General features: G+C 44.7%; 1 protein-coding gene across 1 annotated transcript in view; it reads left to right on the top strand.

Annotated features, from left to right (window-relative positions):
• Positions 1–21841, top strand: part of RNF180 (ring finger protein 180) — a 113486-nt gene extending 91645 nt beyond the window's left edge. Inside the window, exons 6-7 of the mRNA XM_073680247.1 lie at positions 2978–3103; positions 21596–21841. Coding sequence (XP_073536348.1) covers positions 2978–3103; positions 21596–21792 — 323 coding nt within the window. The 3' untranslated portion in view covers positions 21793–21841. The remainder of the gene's footprint in view (positions 1–2977; positions 3104–21595) is intronic.
• The last annotated feature ends 996 nt before the right edge of the window (positions 21842–22837 follow it).

Raw genomic sequence — 22837 nt, 5'->3', positions numbered from 1 at the left:
GATTCTAGAATTGTCACCGCAGGAAAATTTTGCAGCATGAGGATGAGTTTTATCCACATCAGTAATAGATTGTTCAGTGCACATAGGCTGCCATTGTTGTCGGCAGCATTAGGCTTGTTTACACAGGATGATGTGCTGCTGAGAATGATGTGCAGTTGAATGTTGTGCAGCTGAAAAGATCATTTCACCAAGCAAACGAGTTGTTTTGTCTGGTCATCGGCAGACCATTTAGACTGCACCATTATCGTGAACAAGCTTTCTTAGGAACGCTTGCTCACGATAATAGTGCAGTGTAAATGGAGACTTAAAAGGAACTGTCACCAGTTTTTTCCCCATATAACTTACGGCCACCACCTTTCAGCCCCATGTGACAGCATTCTAAAATGCTGTATATATGACTCCAATTCGCCCTGTAGGGCAAAAAACCCCCATCTTTTTTTATACTCACCTATGGGGCGGTCCAGTTCTATGGGCTTCACTGGTCTTCATCCTGCGCCTCCTCTCTACTTGCAATTCCGTTCTCCTTCTCTGCTTCGTGTGGATGACGCATCCTTTTTGATCCATATGGTGTTCTCTTTCGCGCTCCTGTGCAGGCGTACTTCTATCTACCCTGTCGAAGGCAGAGCAAAGTACTGTAATGCGCATGCGGCGATGACCTTTGGCCTTTCCCCCGTGCATGCTCTGAACTGTACTTTGCTCTGACCCCAGAAAAGAGAAGTACGCCTGCACAGGAGCACGAAGGGGAACACTGTGGATGACGTAGGACGCGTCATCCACACGAAGCAGAAAAGGAGGAAGGCATCACAATGAGAGAGGAGGCACCAGACCAAGACCAGCGACGCCCATTGGACCCGGCTGCCTCCTAGGTGAGTATAATAATAACAGGTGTTTTTTTGCCTTACAGAGCGAATTGGAGTCATATATACAGCCTTTTAGAATGCTGTCACATGGGGTTGAAAGGTGGCGGCCGTAGGTTATATGGGAAAAACCTGGTGACAGGTTCCCTTTAATGTATATCAGGCTAGTAAAGACTGATGGGAATTTGCAACATCAGATAACAATGTGTTTATTTGCACTCATGTGAAAACGTAGTCAAAAAGTGCTAAATACCATCTTAGACTGGGTTTACATTTGTTTTTTACTTTGAGTCCATGTCTTAGTTGGGGGTTCCATCTGATTCCCCGTAAAATGGGATTCAAGCTACAACTCCCAACTGAAGTCTGCAAATTTGGACATTATTTTGCCTCATTTACGGTGGTGTTTGTCTTTTTAAGTCGGACACATTAGTATAGTCTACTACGCTATTGTGTCTATCTTAAAAAACAGACACCACCAGAAAGAAGGCTCAAACAGACACCAAAGTTGCACAATTTGGACTGTGTTTGCATAATTATACTCAATGGATTGGAATGGGTGTCCCATCCAAATCCCATTTTGTGGGGGAAATTCATGGAAACCCAAATGAAGTTGTGTACATGGAGCACGAACCAGAATGCAAAATTATCCAAATTAAGAAAAATTTGTTCCCACGATATGAATTTTCACATCATGTTAAAGGGCTTACAAATTTATGACCTATCCCTGGAATAGCTCATCAGTATCAGACTGATGAGGGTCTGACAGCCGTTACCCTGACCGATCTCATGTCATCAGCTCATCACTGATTAATGGTTGTTGTTGAGAAGTGCCAGATGTCAGACCCCTGCCGATCTGATATTGATGACCTATCTTAAGGATATGTTATCAATATCAAAGTGGTAGACAACGACCATTACTGTTGCTTCTGGGGACCTTGAGCTTGACCTGAGCAATCAGATCAACCAAATTCGTTCTAGCAGTCAATGTGGTGACAGATATCGCAGCCAGATCTCTCCTACATCCAGTTTATCACATTTATAATCTATATTTGTTATCGGTTATATATCGGCACTAACTCTCTAAGCCCAAGGGAAGGGCAATCCTCCAGCCATGGTTCCCTAGAGGTTTCCTCCACAGGCGGTTTTCCTATTCTGAGTACTGGAGGGTGACTCTTCATGAGTCGGGGGTTGTGATATTTTCGGTGTTGTAAATTTAAATAAAGTTGAGAACATTTGACACCTAAAAAAAAAAAAAGTAGTAGACAACCCCTTTAAGTGATTACTGATTACAGCTTAATTGGTCAGCTTTTGAGACACCAGGAGAGGGTGACAGAGGAATATCATAATTGCAAGCCTTGAAACCAAATGTTGCTGGAGTAAGAGTACACCTCTTAATAAATTAATTGTATGTTTGGCCTTACTGTGGCCACAAAATGAAATCTACGATAGGTATGAACTGGAGTAGTTTTTCTCTACAATTTGAATCAATCTGTCCATACTACATGATGTCAAAGTCCATGGTGCAGTAGAGATTACGACTTTGCTACTTGGCTTGGAGCGGAGCACGCATTAATCTTGGGGGTTTGGAAACAATAACTGTCGGCCAACAGTTGTCCAAAATGTATCAGCAGCTTTGGTCTTGCCTAGCTGAAGACTGATGGCTATTAATTCTGTTATTGGGGCTCTGTTTTTAGATTTTTTGCTCATCTGCTCTAATGTGTCTTTGATAGTTGGTATAGTTCCAATGGATCTTAAATGATGGAGCGCAGATAAAATGATAACACAAGTGTTAAAACCATGGTGAAGACGGTTCAGATTGTTTCATTGTGATGGTGAAGGTCATGCATAGTCTGATCATGCTGGTAATACTCTGCAGTGCACCAATTGCTGCAAAAGCAACATAGGGTTAAATGTAAAATAAAAATAGTTCACTAATGCCAGTGTGATATATTGCTTTTAAAGTGTGGCATATTCGTTAAATACGATTTATGCGATCATACTAAATGCACTGTTATACAGAAAAGTGCTGAATCATCAAGTCTTGGTGGTGCTGGCTGCTGGCAGATTGTATAACAGTATTACTTTGGAACATGACCTCATTTCTATCTGTTTAATTACAGATCTCAGCAAATGTTCTGTTGCATTCTTTCCAAATGACTATCTTAAAAGAAAGCTAAGTTTTCAGAGAACAAATTGTGCAAAATGGCCTCTGCCCAACTGCAATAGACTATTCGGAGTCTTTGGAGGTAAGACTTTAAATGTGTTTAAAGTTATATAAGATATCTATCTATTTATCATGCTAAAGGATCCAAAAAACATAGGCAGCCTGCCAGTGGATATTCAGTGAAAAAGGTGCAAAAATATATTTGTCCATTTGAAAAATGGCTATGTTTCGGCTCAAAGACATAGAGCTTTTGTCAATTCTCCCCATCTACATGTATCTACGAGGTATCTATCTATCTGTTTGTCATAAATTTTAATTATGGGAATAACCCATTTTTATCAGCCAATCATAACTAAAGGATTGGTGGGGTGGGAGGCGACCACTATGACTCTACATCAATCCCAAGAGTGGGAGGCTAAAATTCCCTATTGGAATGAAACTGTAGCTGCACATTTGTGCCACCACTCTATTCATTGTCTATGGCAGGGCTTCTCAAACTTTTTTTATAGGGGCCTTGGGGCCTCACTAGACAGACTGAGGTAACACCTGCGCCTCACCAAATAAACAAACAAGACACCTGGACCTTAAAATTTGTTGTGAAAGTCTGAGCCAAAATTAAAAATAAAGCTCAATTTACCTATTGTCTCCTAAACGCCTTGTAAGGTTAAATTAGTAAATGTAATGTGGCTCTGTCAGTTGTTTCCTTGCAGTTCTTAAAATGGCTACCAAGAACAGGCTTAGCAGAAGACCCTTCGTTTACCAGATCTCAGAGGTTGTCCTAGCCTTAACCCTTTAACCCCTGTACCGGGATCTGGACTTACACAGGGGCCCCTGGGTTGGGGACATGGAGTTAGCTCTGGCCAATGGCGCAGTCTGGCAGGAGTGGTCAGGTAGCCGGGTCCAAACCACGAGGCCAAAAAAGGTATAAAATCAGAAGACTCAAGAGTAGTCAGTAAACATGCAGAGGCCAAAACAGGAAGCTAATACACAAGACAGGATTTGTGCACACATGACTGAACTGGGGGAGAACAAAACTATATCTGGCAGCTTCCAGTAATGTGCTGGGAGCTTTAGTAGGGTGTGGTGCTTTCCAATTGACTGCCGCAAGGAGCTGATTACTCCAGCCGGACAGCACACACATCCATACGACCTGACTGGACAGCACTTCAGGTCCCAGCCACATTAATCTTATGGCTGGACAGAGCCTGCACCTCCCAGAGCTTCTTGTTCTAACGCCTCCTCCATCACCAGTGCTGCCCGCAGAATGAATACAGCAGCGCCTGGTGACAGAAGTAGGTGTTGCAAGAGTAAGTAATGGAGGAGATGTGACAGGAGAAAATTCTAAGCTAGAGTTGCTACAGCTGGAGAAATGAATATGCAGCTTAATCACCGATTACTTATTGCATTATTTTATTGGTATTTCATGTGATTTACCAACACAAAGTAGCAAGTATATGTGAAGTGTAAAGGATGTAAAGGATACATGGTTTTCTAAATATTTGAAAAGTATAACTCTGAAAATTGTGACAAGCATTTGTTTTCAGCCCCACTGAGTCAATGCTTAGTAGGACCAACTTTTGCTGCAATTACTGCTGCAAGTCTTTTGGAGTATGTCTCTACAAGTTCTGCACATCTAAAGGCTGAAATTGTTGCCAATTCTTCTTTGCTAGCTAGCTTTAGCTCAGTAAGATTGGATGGACGTGTCTGTGAACAAAAATGTTCAAGTCTTGCCACAGATTCTCAATGTGATTTACGTCTGGACTATGACTGGGTCATTCAAACACATGAATATGCTTAGATCTAAACCATTCATTGTAGCTCTTGCAGTATATTTAGGGTCGTTGCCCTGCTGGAACATGAACTTACGCCCCAGTCTCAGTCTTTTGCAGCCTTTAAAAGGTTTTCCTCCAGGATTGCTCTGTATTTAGCTCCATCCATCTTCCCATCAACTCTGACCAGCTTCCCTGTCCATGCTGAAGAAAAGCATTCCCACAGCTTGATGTTGCCACCGTGTTTGAAGGTGGGGATGGTGTTTTCAGGGTGATGTGCAGTGTTAGTTTTTCTCCACGTGTCACTCTCCACAAGGAGAAATGTTACCCCTTAGATCCCAGCCTTAAGTCTCTCACCTAGCCAAATCAGAACTCACACTTTGCACTGATGAGGGGCAATACCCCAAATACCCCTTGGAAGTGCATTGAGCTGTAGGTTGAATTGCTGCTAAAGGGGAAAAAAAAAACTCTTTAAATCTTCTTCCTTAGCGAGTGTGAACGAGCTGAGTGTGACTGGAGCATAAGTGCAAACGGAACTAAGTGTGTGACTTGTTTTTTAGTGACTTGGATTCAGGGAGTTTGGAAGGGAGGAATTTGGACTGAATTGCTGTATGTATTTTATTAATTCTTTACATTTCTTTTTACTTAACATTTCTGTCTAGTGCAATCCCCATTAGGAAATGAGCTCCATTATTGACAATGCTATCCAGTGTACTTCTTGCCACACGTATGCAATCCTTGAACAGCCGGTCGTGGGTGCATACTGCTATGCGAGATGTGTGTATGTTGTGCGTTTGGAAGCCCAGGTACTGGATCTAAATGAGCAGCTGGCAACACTGAGATCCATTGACAATATGGAAAGGAGTTTGCTGCTCACTGAGCAGCTGCTCACTAAGTAGATGTGGTGGAGGGTGGTAGCAGGGAGCTGCAGGACAGTGAGGCCACTAGCTGGGTGACAGAAAGGGGGGTAGAGGGAAGAGTGCCAGGGAGGCTAGTCCTGATCTGGCACACCCCAATAAGTTTGCAAAGTTGGCAGATGAGGGGGGTGTCGGTACAGGGGTAGCAGTCTTGCAGCAAGGCATGTCCTCTGAAAGCCAGAGGAGTGTCAGCTCCAGTAAGGGGGGAAATAGGAGAGCAGGGCAGGCCAGGCAGGTGCTGGTAGTGGGGGACTCAATTATTAGGGGAACAGATAGGGCAATCTGTCACAAAGACAGGGATCGTCAAACAGTGTGCAGCCTACCAGGCGATCAAGTCCGGCACATCACTGATTGGGTTGACAGATTACTGTGAGGGGCTGGTAAGGACCCAGCGGTCATGGTGCACATTGGCACAAATGACAAAGTTAGAGGTAGGTGGAAGGTCCTTAAAGATGATTTCAGGGAATTATGCTGCAAGCTTAAAGCAAGGACCTCCAAGGTGGTATTCTCTGAAATACTGCCTGTGCCACGCCAGAGAGGCAACGGGAGATTAGGGAGATAAATAAGTGGCACAGGAATTGGTGTAGGAAGGAGGGGTTTGGGTTTCTGGATAACTGGGCCGGCTTCTCAGTTGGCTACAGGTTCTACGCAAGGGACAGGGTGCACTTCAATGGGGAGGGTGCAGCTGTGCTGGGGGAGAAAATGGCTAGAAGATTGGAGGAGTGTTTAAACTAGGGATTGGGGGGGAGGGTAATCGTTTTATAGGTGGGGAAGACAGTGCAGATAGTGACCTGGGCACAAATAAAGAAATTGGGGGTGGGGTTAGAACAGTCCATATAGTAAGAAGGAATAGAGGTACAGAGAGATACATAAAATGCATGTACACTAATGACAGAAGCCTCACCAACAAAATGGAGGAATTAGAATTAATTTTGTTGGAAAATAATTATGACATGGTGGGGATATCTGAGACATGGCTGGACGAGAGCCATGACTGGGCAGTTCATTTACAGGGCTATAGTCTGTTCAGAAATGACCGTACAAACAAGCGAGGGGGGGGGGGGTGTTTTTGTGTAAAATCACCTTAAAACCCATCTCGCGTGAGAATATATGTGAATCTAATGAAAATGTAGAGTCCCTGTGGGTGGAGATAAGGGGAGGGGGAAACAATAATAAATTACTGATAGGGGTTTGTTATAAGTCTCCAAAAATAATGGAAGCAGCAGAGAATATCCTCATAAAGCAAATAGATGAAGCAGCGACTCAAGGAGAAGTCATTATTATGGGGGACTTCAACTACCCTGAAATACAGTGGGGAACAGAAACCTGTAGTTCAAGCAAAGGTAATAGGTTTTTGACAACTATGAGAGACAATTACCTTTCACAACTGGTTCAGGACCCAACAAGAAGGGGGGCACTGCAAGACCTAATATTAACCAACAGGCCAGACCGCATTTCAAATATACGAGTTGGGGGTCACTTGGGTAATAGTGATCACAAAATAATACGTTTTCATGTATCCTTTAATAAAATGTGTAGTAGAGGGGTTACAAGGACACTAAACTTCAAGAAGGCAAATTTCCAACGGATGAGAGATGATCTTAGTGCAATAAACTGGGACGATATCCTGAGACATAAAACTTCACAAAGCAAATGGGACACATTTATTAGCATCCTGAATAGGACCTGTGCACAATATATACCCTATGGAAATAAACATGCTAGAAATAGGAGGAAACCACTATGGCTAAATAGAGCTGTAAGGGGCGCAATAAGTGACAAAAAGAAAGCATTTAGAGAAATAAGGCAAGTAGGTAGTGATGAGGCATTAAATAAATACAGAAAATTAAATAAATTCTGTAAAAACGAAATCAAGGCAACAAAGATTGAGACAGAGAGACTCATTGCCAGAGAAAGTAAAAATAATCCCAAAATATTCTTTAACTTCATAAATAGTAAAAAATGATAGTGTTGGCCCCCCTTAAAATAGTCTGGGGGAAATGGTGGATGAGGATGAGGAAAAAGCAAATATGCTAAATGATTTTTTTTCAACAGTATTTACACAAGAAAATCGCATGACAGAAAACATGATTACAATTAAAAAAATTCTCCATTAAATGTCACTTGCTTAACCCAGCAGGAAGTATGGCGGCGTCTAAAAATTACTAAAGTTGACAAATCCCCGGGCGCGGATGGGATACACCCGCGAGTACTGCAGGAATTAAGTAAAGTTATAGATAGACCATTATTTTTAATCTTTAAAGATTCCATAATAGCAGGGTCTGTACCACATAGCAAATGTGGTGCCAACATTCAAAAAGGTGACAAAAGCTTAACTTGGAAATTATAGGCCAGTAAGCTTAACCTCTACTGTGGGTAAAATCCTGGAGGGTTTTCTAAGAGATGCTATAATAGAGTATCTGAAGAAGAATAACCTCATGACCCAATATCAACATGGGTTTACGAGGGATCGTTCCTGTCAAACTAATCTGATCAGCTTTTATGAGGAGGCAAGTTCCGGACTGGACCAAGGAAATGCAGCGGATGTTGTGTATATGGACTTTTCAAAAGCTTTTGATACGGTTCCACACAAAAAGTTGATACATAAAATGAGAACAATGGGGATAGGGGAAAATATATGTATGTGGGTTAAGAACTGGCTCAGTGATAGGAAACAAAGGGTGATTATTAATGGAACACACTCAGACTGGGTCTCAGTTAACAGTGGGGTACCACAGGGGTCAGTATTGGGCCCTCTTCTTTTTAACATATTTATTAATGACCTTGTAGGGGGCATATAGAGTAGTATTTCAATATTTGCAGATGACACTAAACTCTGCAAGGTAATCAATACAGAGGTAGACAATTTTATATTACAGGAGGATCTATGTAAACTAGAAGCTTGGGCTGATAAATGGCAAATGAGCTTTAATGGGGATAAATGTAAGGTAATGCACTTGGGCAGAGGAAATAAAATGTATAATTATATGCTTAATTGTAAAACACTGGGCAAAACTGTAACTGAAAAAGACCTGGGTGTATTGGTGGATGACAAGCTCACGTTTGGTGGCCAGTGTCAGGCAGCTGCTGCAAAGGCAAATAAAATAATGGCATGCATTAAAAGAGGCATAGATGCTCATGAGGAGAACATAATTTTACCTCTATACAAGTCACTAGTGCGACCACACTTAGAATACTGTGTACAGTTCTGGTCTCCGGTGTATAAGAAAGACATAGCTGAACTAGAGCGGGTGCAGAGAAGAGCGACCGAGGTTATTAGAGGACTGGGGGGTTTGCAAAACCAAGACAGGTTATTACACTTGGGATTATTTACTTTGGAAAAAAGAAGGCTTATGGGTGATCTTATTACTATGTACAAGTATATAAGGGGACAGTGCAAAGACCTTTCTACTGATCTTTTTACTCTGAGGCCTGAGACGGGGACAAGGGGGCATCTTCTACGTCTGGAGGAAAGAAGGTTTAATCATAATCAAAGACGCGGATTCTTTACTGTAAAGCCCCCGTTTCACATAGCGAGATCGCTAGCGAGATCGCTGCTGTGTCACGGTTTTGGTGACGCAACAGCGACCGCACCAGTAATGTCGCTATGTGTGACACTTTGCAGCGATCAGGCCCCTGCTGTGAGGTTGCTGATCGCTGCAAAGTGTCCTGGACCATTTTTTGGTCGTTGCCCTCCCGCTGGTCAGCACACATCGCTGTGTGTGACCAGCGGGAGCAGCGATCAGGCTGGTAACCATGATAAACATCGGGTTACTAGGGGCACACGCGCACCTAGTAACCCGTTGTTTATCATGGTTACGAGCCTGCTAAAGTGAGCGGTAACCTCCCGCTCACCGTAGCAGAGTAGTAACCATGATAAACAAAGGGTTACTAGGTGCGCGTGTGCCCTGTAATGCAGCGACTTGCTGGCATTACGGTAATGGTCCAGGATGTGTTTTACCTGACCATGTACCTTCCCTCTCAGGTGACTGGTCACACGACTGTGACATAGCACAGGTCCTGCGCGCACAGAATGTCTGTCTGATCACATGACTGTGACATCAGCAAGGTCCTGTCAGTGTGTGTGGGTGTGTGCACGGGATGCATATATAAACCCTGCTTGATGGGAGACAGGTGTGTTCGGTGAGAGAGGCATGAGGCCTGTTCCCCATGTGTGTGGGACACCGTGATACAGTGAAGCCTGGCAGCCTGAAAGGTCGAGACTGGATCCTGTGAGTGGATGCTAGTGGCCTTGGAAGGCAGAGGCTTGCGGAAGAGTCCTGAAAGGCGCTGGCTGGATGTGAGTGAAGACATACCAGTAGCCTTCGAGGGACGATGGCTAGAGACTTCCACCTGGGAAGCCGCAAAGCCACAGTGGTGGCGGATTAAATGGACTGCAGCAACTAAACCCGGCAAAGGTAATACACTTTGTTATATGGACACTTATATAGACATTGCTATAGTATTACCTTGCTGAAGGCTGTAACTTGGGCCAATTGGGCCTGTCTGCTACTTGAGAGACTCCCGGATGTTAAGTGTGTAAACATGCCGGTGATAAACTAAGAAGGACTGTGTGATATGCGGTTTATGATAATACAATAAACTGCTGTATTGAGAAAATACCGGAAGGACATTGCACATGTGCATTGATTGTCGCAGCGAAGCGAGTATCCCCCAGGATGATGACTAGCCCTGCCTTACATATGGTTCGAGAGTGCGGGCAACTGCAGCCCGGTTGCTAGCGGCAACTGCAGTCCGATTGCTAGGGGCAACTGCAGTCTGGTTGCTTGAGGCAACTGCAGCCCGGTTGCTAGGGGCAACGGCACAGGACGACGAGTGTGGATTAAAGCATCTGGCTGCAACTCGGCGGGGTTGCGAAGGTTATCATCGCACTCAAACCTGGTTTGCTGTGGCTCGGCGGAGCTCACGAAGTTTAAAGCATCTGGCTGCAACTCGGCGGGGTTGCGAAGGTTGTCGTCGCACTCAAATCCGGTTTTGCTGTGGCTCGGCGGGGCCACGAAAATTTTTCCGGGGAGAGCGGTGTGTGAATAGTGTCCTGAGGAAATGCAGGAGCAGATAAAAATGGCTGTGAAAGGAGCAGCAACTGAGTCTGAAGCTATTGAGCGATTAGAGCGATTAAAGTGCCTGTTAAAACCGGAGCAGGTATTTGAGAAACGTCTACTGGACATGAAACTGGACATGGTGCAGGAACCACAGGAGCCGTGGGCACCGTATAGAATGGTGGCAGTGGACCATTTTGTGAACTCTCCGGGGGCGCCCTTGTTGTCCCAGAGTGCCCGGGGAGGTGGTAAGAGCTGTTGTGAACTGAGTCCTAAGACTATTGTTGATTTTTCTTGTAAAAATTCCCCTACCGGTGTGGTTGTTAAAAAGGGGGCGGAGTCTAAAAAAGGGGCAGTTGTTCAAAACAGCGTGGAGGATCGAAAATCAAAAAAAATTACTGGTGGTGGGTTGGTACCTCCTAAAAATGACAATGTGACCGTTGATAACGGGGCAGCTCCAGTAGAAGGGGGCGACGTCAAAGTGGGAGGTGACCTGTTAGTCCACAACACCATGGGGAGTGACACAGACCCCGTAGCTGACGGTTACACTACGAAAGAAGAAGGAGAGGTCAGTCAGGAGGGGCTAGACGAGGTGAGAAAGTCCCAACCATCTCGTAGACGGCGCAAGGGCCACAAAAAGGTTGCTCCTGTAGACTTGGCTGAAAATGAAAATAAAGAGAATGTAGTACTGTGTGCCTTTGCTGCAAGTGTGGATCCTCCATTAGAGGTAGAAGAGGAGGTGACGTTGCCAGTAGCAACCTCCGGTACTGTACCGAGTCAGAAGGATCTGACAGCCCTGAAAGAGGAGGCGGCCAGTCGTGACCAAAAGCTGGAGCCTATCAGCCAGCAGTGTCAGAGGGACGTGCAGCAACAATGTGGAAACCTGGAGATCGTGTCCTCAGACCAGCCGAACCTGGAGTCTGAAAGGCAGAAATTATACCAGGTTGTGAGGAATTTACAGCGAGACCTGAAGGGAAGCAACGAGGACATTAACCAGTGGAAGGAAATGTTCTACGAAATTAAGGAGGACCGCCGCAAAATCAAGGGAGAGGTTTTGCAGTTGAAGCTTGAGAAGGTGACTCGGCAGGATGGAGTTTCTGGACGTGATCAGGAACTAGAACGACTGCGCGAACAGTTCAACCAGGAGCTGTGTGAATCCAAAAAGGAGTATGGTGAACTCATGAGGGAGCTGCAGCAATTCCAGGACCAAGTAAAGCCTCTAATGCAGGAGAAAGAGCGGCTGGAGGACTCTCTGTACCAGCGAGACCGGGAACTATCCACCCTGAAAGAGGCAATAAAAGTTGAAGTGTCTGGTCACGACCGTGAGGCAGAAAAGAGGCATGAAAAGTTCAGTGAGGAACTGCAACAGATTAAGAGAGATTATGAGGATCTCCTCAAGGTTAAAGAGAAACTAGAGGAGGATAAGGCGGATGCAGAGCAAGTGCGCCAAGTGGTTGAGACCACTCTGCAGGACACCCGTAATGAAAATGATGATCTCCGCAGAAAGACATTAGGTCTGGAAGCTCAGGTGAAGGAGCTGCAGACGTTCTGTGATAATCTCCAGAGGGCAGAGACGTGCCTTAAGGAAAGGCTCAGCAAGATGGAGGCTGAGCAGAAACAGATGGAGGAGTCTATCGGAGAAGCCACAGACCAGGGCCAGGAGTTGACCGCTGGTGATGGGAGGTATGAAGCAGATACTTCCTCGAGTGATTTGAGCTCGGATGATTCGGTGGATGTAGTAGCCGAGATCAAGGTGCTCAAGGAGTTGCTACAAGCCCAGTGGACGCAAGAGAAGCTTGAGAGACTGGCTGTTGAGAGCCGAGTGGGCGCATTGGAGATAGAGAGGTCTGAAAGAACTCTACTGTTAAAAGAGCAGTTGAAGCAGGAAGAGCTTCAGAGACGGGCCGCTGAGAGGCGAGTGGCGGAACTAGAGGAAGGAGTTTCCGGGCTCAGAAGTCGCCTGACAAAGTATCACTCAGTGAACGAGGCCTCCTTGGAGAAGGAAAAGGGCAAACATGTGGCGCCCTCTCCCTTATAGCATGAAAAGGTGGACCTGAGGAGAGCTAAGAGTATGGTAACAGAAGATAAATATGAAGTGGAACTGGTCAAGACGAAAAATTTGTGAATTTGTAGCTGTGAGTCAGCTCAGGGGAAGCGTAAAGGGGGAAGAAGCTGAAAGTCAGTTGTCCCTGAACCCTGAGCTGGTTGATCGTATGGAAACCACTGATGAGATCGAAACGTCTCGGTACAAGTGCCTCGTAGATGTGCCTGAGGATTTGAGGGAAGAATGCACCAGTGAGTCCGTGCATGAACAGTTTAAGAAGGCCGTGGGAGCCTGTAAGGTGTACTCGACCTCAGAAGCTAAACAGCTGGTGGTCCTGTCCATGACCGAAGTCACAGTGAAGAGGGTGGCGATCCTAAGTGACATGCACTGGCGATGTATTCGCACGAAGCGGTTTCTCCAGTTGAAGACGGAACAAGCCGTTAGACAACTGGAGTTGATGAGGAAAGCTCACAGTATGCGTGAAGAGGTCATCCGGGTGCCTCATGTTCTGGTGAGGAAGCTCGTTGGGAGAAATGGTCAAGCCATGCAGATGATGGTCAAGAAGTCTGGTGTGGTGAAAGTAAGCAGTCCACGTGATCGTCAGGACTGGATACCAGGTGAAGACGGCATGGCATCATTCTCCGCTGTAGGAACAGAAGAAAGCCTGGAATATATGCGCATGCTGTTGTAGTACCGAGTGACCTACCTGCGAGAGGTAGAACAGTTGAACCTAGCTAGACTGCGAGTGGATAGACAGCATCATCTGAGTAGCAGAAGATGGCAGCCATCTAGAAATTATGAGACCAGACAGAGAAAGGGCCCCTTAAATAACAGAACAGCTATAGCTGGAGTTAGGGACCTTTCAAGATATCCTGAGAGTAGTGGGCGTGGGTTTAGAGGTAGTGAGACCTCCAGTAACTCAGGTTTGAGCAGCCCATACAAGTGACCCAATAGAGGACGGGACAGTACGGAGTCGAACCGGACCTTAGGTACCAGGACATGTGAGTCACACCGCTGTACGACTGACCGCTGGGAGCGGGGGAGGTCTGACAAGATTATGACTGACCGCTGGGAGAGGGGGAGACCTGATAAGGTTACGACTGACCGCTGGGAGCGGGGGAGACCTGACAAGGTTACAACTGACCACTGGGAGCGGGGGAGCTCTGACAAGGTTACGACCCGGAAAGGTGACCTGACGAAGTCAGTGACAGTGACAAATGGTAGGTCCCTAAGGAATGGGCTAATGTCGTTGACTAATGTTCCAGGGGCTGAGTAGCACAATTGTAAAGTACATGGTCTCTATATGAGCTGGGGGTTATAGTGATTGTGTATATTATGTGTTCAACCCCACAAGTTTGAACAGAGGGGGGGATATGTAATGCAGCGACTTGCTGGCATTACGGTAATGGTCCAGGATGTGTTTTACCTGACCATGTACCTTCCCCCCTCAGGTGACTGGTCACATGACTGTGACATAGCACAGGTCCTGCGCGCACAGAATGTCTGTCTGATCACATAACTGTGACATCAGCAAGGTCCTGTCAGTGTGTGTGGGTGTGTGCACAGGATGCATATATAAACCCTGCTTGATGGGAGACAGGTGTGTTCGGTGAGAGAGGCATGAGGCCTGTTCCCCATGTGTGTGGGACACCGTGATACAGTGAAGCCTGGCAGCCCGAAAGGTCGAGACTGGATCCTGTGAGTGGATGCTAGTGGCCTTGGAAGGCAGAGGCTTGCGGAAGAGTCCTGAAAGGCGCCGACTGGATGTGAGTGAAGACATACCAGTATCCTTCGAGGGACGACGGCTAGGGACCCCCACCTGGGAAGCCGCAAAGCCACAGTGGTGGCGGATTAAATGGACTGCAGCAACTAAACCCGGCAAAGGTAATACACTTTGTTATATGGACACTTATATAGACATTGCTATAGTATTACCTTGCTGAAGGCTGTAACTTGGGCCAATTGGGCCTGTCTGCTACTTGAGAGACTCCCCGATGTTAAGTGTGTAAACATGCCGGTGATAAACTAAGAATGACTGTGTGATATGCGGTTTATGATAATACAATAAACTGCTGTATTGAGAAAATACCGGAAGGACATTGCACGTGAGCATTGATTGTCGCAGCGAAGCGAGTATCCCCCAGGATGATGACTAGCGCTGCCTTACAGCCCCTAGTAACCCGATGTTTATCATGGTTACCAGCCTGCGCCTGCTTCAGCATGCTGGTAACCAGGAGCAGGACATCGTGGAAAGATTCTTTCCACGATGTCGCTGCTCCCCTGATCGTTGGTGAGCCTGCCTGTTTGACAGCTCACCAGCGACCACATAGCGACGCAGCAACGATCCCTGACAGGTCGTATCGTTGTCGGGATCGTTGCAGCGTCGCTAAGTGTGACGGGGCCTTAAGAGCAGTGAGACTATGGAACTCTCTGCCGCATGATGTTGTAATGAGTGATTCACTACTAAAGTTTAAGAAGGGCATGGATGTCTTTCTTGAAAAGTATAATATTACAGGTTATATATACTAGATTCCTTGATAGGGCGTTGATCCAGGGAACTAGTCTGATTGTCGTATGGAGTCAGGAAGGAATTTTTTTCCCCAATGTGGAGTTTAGTGTTTGTCACATGGGGTTTTTTTGCCTTCTACTGGATCAACACGTTAGACTATGGTTTGAACTAGATGGACTTAGTCTTCCTTCAACCTTAAAAACTATGTTACTATGTAAAACACAGTCTCTGAAAATTTAGATTCTGGTTTGGCTTTTATCCTTCGTCATATAGCAATACTAGTTAAAGGGTCGATACTGAGTTTTAGGATTGCTACTTCCAATATGTGGCACTAGAGTTCAAGTCCTCTTCCTCTCTTAAGAGGCAATTTGCATATTTAATTTCTCAGAGGAGCATGTATGGCGTATAAGTCTCCTCACTTTGACATGCCAGGCCTGACTTGTCATTCTCCCCAAGGAGAAACGTTACCCCTTCGATCCCAGTTTTCCTCCACACATAGTGTTTTGCATTTAGCCCAAAAAGTTCCAGTTTGGTCTCATCTAACCAGAACACCTTCTTCCACATACCAGGTATGTCCCCTATATGGCTTTTTTTATAACAGCAAACGGGACTTCTTTTACTTGCTTTTAAAAATGACTTTCTTCTTTTTCTCTCCAATAAAGGCCAGATTTGTGAAGTATACGACTAATAGATGTCCTGTGGACTAATTTTCCAGTCTGAGCTATGGTTCTCTGTAGCTACTCCAGAGTGACAACTGGCCTCTTGGTTGCTTCTCTAATTAGTGCTTTCCTTCCTTGGGATGTCAGTTGAGGTAGACGGCCTTGTCTTGATAGGTTTGCAGTTGTGCCATACTCCTATTTTTGAATGATGGATTGAACAGTGCTCTGTTCAGAGCTTGGACTATTTTTTTATAACTTAACCCTGCTTTACTCTTCTCCACAACTTTATTCCTAACCTGTCTGTTGTGTTGGTTGGTTTTTATGATGCTGTTTGATCACTAATTTCTCAAATAAACCTCTGAGGTCTTCACAGAACAATTGTAGTTACACACAGGTGGACTCAATTTACTAAATATGTGACTTCTGGAGGCAATTGGTCACTCAGGATTTTATTTAGGGGTATCAGACTACAGGGGGCTGAATACAAATACACATCACAATTTTCAGATTTATATTTTTAAAATAATTAGAAAACCATGTATCATTTCCTTTACACTTCACAAATACTTACTACTTTGTGTTGGTATATTATGTAAAATCCCAATAAAGTACATTTAATTTCATGAGTATAATGTGAAAAAAATATAAAAGTTCATGGGGTATGAATACTTTTTCATTGCACTGTAAATGAAGTTCGGACAAATACTTAATACTCTCATAGATGTCCCTGCATACGTTCGAAAAAGTGTTTTATTCATGTCCCACGTGTCATGAAAATTGGGCAGTCTGATCCGATGGATGAATCCAGATTGTGCTCAGCGCCACCCTAGTCCCTTCGAATGCTGCCTCATGCATCTTGTTGGAAGTGGATGACGTCTCCTACGTCATCCACATAGTGCTCAAAGTCTCGCACCTATGCAGATGAATCAGAGATCTGAGCAAGTGCACTTCACTCTGCCCTAGGCCGGATCAAAGTCATATAATGCTTCACTTCTATGTCATCAGCTCCCTGGCTGCTCAGTAGCGCACCTGTGCAGGTCTTCAATTCCACTGCGCAAGCGCGAGTCTTTGACCACTGTGTGGATGACGTAGGAGACTTCAAACACCACCTCTTGCATCTTGATGGAAGTGGATGAAGAGACTGGGGGGGGGGCACTAAATGCTATCTGGATTTGCCCATTTACATGCTTTAAAAGGTGATGGGCATGGTTCATAAGTAATAAAATTGTTGCCAGGTTCTTTTTAACACACAACCTCAAAGTTAAGGCTGAAGTATGCATCGCCTATATTGGGCCCTGACATGTGCCAGTAGTATGTCCTGTAATGTATAGAATTAAATATAAGCTGTGTAGTCTGGTACTTTGTATACCATATCATTGACTGTTGTCCACTAAGTATCCAACCTATAGGGCTCATGCAGACGTGCAAAATTGGTCCTAGCACAGACTGCTAATGCGCGGACAGATCGTGGGTCTACCTCATAGAAATATATGAAGCTGAACTTTTCATGACATGTGTTAAAGTGTATCTGTCCTTTAAAGGGAATCTATCAGTGGGATCAACTCTCCTAAGCCTTCTATATGGGCATGTAGGTCATAGAAAGTTGAATAAAATTATACCTTGATATATGAGATCCGATGTCTTATTCCCGAGAAAGCCACATTTTTCTTAATATGTAAATGAGCTGTTAAGATCTATGTGCCATTGACTAATGTCTCGCCTGCCCACTTCTCTGTTGTATGCAGAGAGACAATAGAACAGTTGACAGGCAGTGGATAACAAGTTAGAGAGAAGAGAGACACCTACTGACTGACACTTTGGAGATATTTTTCAAGGGATAGACAACATAATTTTTAAATAAAGTGATTTGCAGATTGTTTATTTATCACATTATTTATCAAATGAGATCAAGTTGTCTGAAAGTACTGGCATCATTTAAGTTATACAATCTGTAGTATTGGCGTCTCTGCCCCCTGACAGGCAGAGACGCCGTCCCTCTTACCGCCGCGCTCCCGGCCCGGCGTCTTCCGGCTCTCCTGCTGCTGCTGCTGGCGCGCGCAGCTTCCCGGGCACTACCAGTCCAGTCCGCCAGCCTGACTACCAGTCCAGTCCGCCAGCCTGACTACCAGTCCAGTTCACCAGTCTGACTGCCTGTCTCCGCCAGCCAAGTGTACTCTCCAGCCCGACGGTCTGCCTTTGATCCAAACCCGCCAGTCTGTCTATTGGCCTGGCTTGCCTGCCTACCCGGAGAACGTACCAGTTACCTGCCGTGCCTATCAGCCAGCCTACCTGGAGGCTCCTACCAGTTACCTGCCGTGCCTATCAGTCAGCCTACCTGGAGGCTCCTACCAGTTACCTGCCATGCCTACCTGGAGCTTCCTACCAGTTACCTGCTGTGCCTATCAGTCAGCCTACCCGGAGGCTCCTGCCAGTTATCCGTGGGAGTCACCTGCTCTCATACAAGGACAGGCCCAGAGTAGCACCTGGTGCCTCTGCTCGGTCCTTCCCTGGTTCACGGAGTCGATTGAGCTGCCATGCGACCTTGGTCAGTCCGAGTTGATACCTAGTTATGCACCTCTGGTCCCTCCTTGCTCCGCAGCACAGAGGTTCCACCACCCAGATTCGTAACACAATCGGTCATGATACCTATTCAATACAATCTCACACCAAACAGTAAAACAATGTGTATGTTAACGTAAATTACTAACATACAAACGAAGCAAGGGTTATCATGATTCAGTTCACATATGTCACAGAAGGTTATCTTCCATAGAGGGACCCCCACCGATCAGCAGCAAAGGGCACTATTATCCCCTTTAGAATGAAGCGGCAGTGCACATGGTTGACCACCATTTTACTCATTCTTAGCAGGGCTGCCGGAAAAAGCTGAGTGCAGCACTAAGCCATTAGGAATGAATGAATGAATGAAGTAGCAGCTGAGCACGTGCACTGCCGCTGCATTCTAATTGGGAACAAAAGCTCTGCTGATCAGTGATGGTGTTAGCAGTCTTACCCCTAATGATCAATAACTTATCACCTATTGACTGGTTCGGGCCGATGGGTGTCTCTGGTCACGGGTCATCATCTCCTCTCTACCTGCAACAGCCAACCCTCTTGTCTGGATAAGCGTGGATGACGTTTACAAACCTTGCACTCATGCAGTTCATGCCCAGATCTGCATAGGCGCTCTTCATGCTAGCCTCAGGGAGCTGAAGACCCAGAAGTAAAGCCGGCACCATGGCATCTGCATTACAGGACATTGTTCTACCCTCAAGAGGAAGGACAGAGAGCGCTTGGCGGATGACGTAGGAGTAGTGATGAGCGAGTATGTTCGGTTAACCCTTTCAGCGAGTACACTGTGTGCAGAATTATTAGGCAAGTTGTATTTTAGAGGATTATTTTATTATTGATCAACAACTATGTTCTCAATCAACCCAAAAGACTCATAAATATGCAATCTTAATATTTTTGGAAATTGGAGTGGTTTTTTTTTAGATTTGGCTATCTTAGGAGGATATCTGTTTGTGCAGGTAACTATTACTGTGCACAATTATTAGGCAACTTAATAAAAACCAAATATAATCCCATCTCACTTGTTTATTTTCACCAGGTAAACCAATATCAGTGCACAAAATTTAGAAATAAACATTTCTGACATGCAAAAACAAAAACCAAAAAAATTAGTGATCAATAAAGCCACCTTTCTTTATGATGACACTCAACAGCCTTCCATCCATAGATTCTGTCAGTTGCTTGATCTGTTTTCGATCAACATTGCGTGCAGCAGCCACCACAGCCTCCCAGACACTGTTCCGAGGTGTACTGTTTTCCCTCCCTGTAGATCTCACATTTTATGATGGACCACAGGTTCTCTATGGGGTTCAGATCAGGTGAACAAGGGGGCAATGTCGTTATTTTTTCTTCTTTTAGACCTTTACTGGCCAGCCACGCTGTGGAGTAGTTGGATGCATGTGATGGAGTATTGTCCTGCATGAAAATCATGTTTTTCTTGAACGATACTGACTTCTTCCTGTACCACTGCTTGAAGAAGTTGTCTTCCAGAAACTGGCAGTAGGTCTGGGAGTTTAGCTTCACTCCATCCTCAACCCGAAAAGGTCCCACAAGTTCATCTTTGATGATACCAGCCCATACCAGTACCCCACCTCCACCTTGCTGGCGTCGGAGTGGAGCGCTCTGCCCTTTACTGATCCAGCCTCTGGCCCATCCATCTGGCCCATCAAGAGTCACTCTCATTTCATCAGTCCATAAAACCTTTGAAAAATCAGTCTTAAGATATTTCTTGGCCCATTCTTGTCTTTTTTTTTTGTTTCTTTTTCATAGGTGGTCGTTTTTCAGCCTTCCTTACCTTGGCCATGTCCCTGAGTATCGCACACCTTGTGCTTTTTGATACTCCAGTAACGTTGCAGCTCTGAAATATGGCAAAACTGGTGGCGAATGGCATCTTGGCAGCTTCACGCTTGATTTTCCTCAATTCATGGGCTGTTTTTTGCGCCTTTTTTGGCCAACACGCTTCTTGCGACCCTGTTGGCTATTTGCCATGAAACGCTTGATTGTTCGGTGATCACGCTTCAAAAGTTTGGAAATTTCAAGACTGCTGCATCCCTCTGCAAGACATCTCACAATTTTGGACTTTTCAGAGCCCGTCAAATCTCTCTTCTGACCCATTTTGCCAAAGGAAAGGAAGTTGCCTAATAATTAAGCACACCTTATATAGGGTGTTGATGTCATTAGACAACACCCCTCCTCATTACAGAGATGCACATCACCAGATTTACTTAATTGGTAGTTGGCTCTCAAGCCTATGCAGCTTGGAGTAGGACAACATGTATAAAAAGCATCAAAGTGATCAAAATACGCATTTTCCTAATAATTCTGCACGCGGTGTATGCTCGGGCGAGTACCGAGTATCTTCAGCGTGCTCGGTGATATGTTTGAATCACTCCTGTGTGCATGATTTGCGACTGTTTGACAGCTTTAATACATGTGAGGAATGCTTGTTTCTTTCCCATTCCTCACATGTATTAAAGCTGTTAAGCAGTCGCAAATCATGCACACGGGAGTGATTCAAACATAGCACAGAGTACGCTGAAGATACTCGGTACTCGCCCGAGTATATTCGCTGACAGGGTTAACCGAACATACTCGCCCATCACTATGTAGAAGACGTCATCCACATTCGTCAAGAAAGGAGATTTCATGGAGAGAGAAGATGCTAACCCCAGACCAGCGACACCCATCGTGCCAGACCACGCCAATTAGCATACAGCGTGAGAGAATTATAACAGGTATTTTCATATATTTATGAAAAGCGGGAGCTTATACACAGGTTGCTGGAGTGATGTGTAAGAGGGCTTAAAGGTGGTGCTTTTAGTTTATATGGGTAAAATCTGCTGATAAGTTCCCTTTACATAAGGACACACTTGCAAACATCAAGGCTATACATTTGGATTAAATGTCGCAAGATTTTCTCAGTGTACATGTTATGAACATAATATGAACAGTGCCTTATTTGCAGTATGTATTATCTTGTTTTCATTATTTTTTTTATTTTTCTTCGCCTGTACTTTTTATGGTTACCTATATGCTCTATTGTAGGTTTCAGGAGACACATAGACCCAGTAGGAAGAAGAAGGCAGTTTCCACATGGGGAACACAGACTTGACTTTGAAGATGAAAGCCGCGGTTGGAGATTTGACCTGGACATGATCATTATATACATTTATTCAGTGAACTGGGTCATTGGATTCATTTTATTTTGTCTTTTGTGCTATTTTTTCTTTCCCTCACTTTAAGAAAACATATCTGCAAGCCATAATAAAAAACTGTTCTAGATGCTGAAGTGTCCGTACTGCTCTGTATATTTGCAAATGTACAGCAACACAAAGCATCATGGATATTCTCAGATAATAAAAAATAGCTTTGCTTGAATTCGGGCTGATTCAGCAGAATTGAAAGGGATGTTTAGAAAATCTATTTTAATATGTCGTACTAGGGAATTCTAAGCCTGCGTCATGTGAATGCAGCTTAGTGATCCTAATGGGGTCTGAGGGACCCCACGCTCCATGCGTTACCCACACAGGCTATTCATTCAAGTGATTTATTTTAATTTACTTGGTTTATTCCTTAAATGGTCACTGTTATTTTAACAAACAGAAATCAATAGTACAAGCCAATATAAGAAATGTTGTAATACACAGTCATGAGAAAAAGTAAGTACACCCTCTTTGAATTCTATGATTTTACGTATCAGGACATAATGAGAAATCGTCGAGCCCTTAGAAAGTCTTAAAATCAAGTATGATCAACAACACATGACAAATTGCATTGCGCCATTAACTATTAACAAACACTAGCCAAAATACAGATCAGTGGGTGAGAAATTAAGTACTCCCCCTTGTACAATCACCTTTAGCAACAACTTAAAGTGATCATTTTCTACACCACTTTATCAGTCTCTCACATCTTTCTGGAATCATTCTTTACAATGTTGCTTAAAGGGAATCTTCCAAAAGTTTTTTACTTTTTAATCTGAGAGCAGCATGATGTAGGGACAAAGACCATGATTCTAGCGATGTGTCACTTACTGGGCTGCTTGCTGCAGTTTTGAAAAACATCACTGTTTTCTCTGCTGCAGATCTAGCAGTCCGCTAAATGCTGAGCTCTGTATAAACCCACCCACACCACTGATTGTAAGCTTTCTGTGTGCACTGTGCATAGGCAGAAATCTGCCAATCAGTGGTGGGGGCGGGGTTATACAGAGATGGAGAACTTCATGGCAAGAGACAATTAGTCATCTAGTGATAATGTCCTGCTCATAAAACAGTGATTTTATTGAAC

Source organism: Phyllobates terribilis, unplaced genomic scaffold (assembly GCF_046119375.1).
Source record: "Phyllobates terribilis strain yellow unplaced genomic scaffold, ASM4611937v1 Scaffold_1__5_contigs__length_1240528914, whole genome shotgun sequence".
Taxonomy (NCBI): domain Eukaryota; kingdom Metazoa; phylum Chordata; class Amphibia; order Anura; family Dendrobatidae; genus Phyllobates; species Phyllobates terribilis.
Note: the sequence above shows the minus strand (reverse complement) of the source record. Positions and strands in the feature narration are given on the sequence as shown.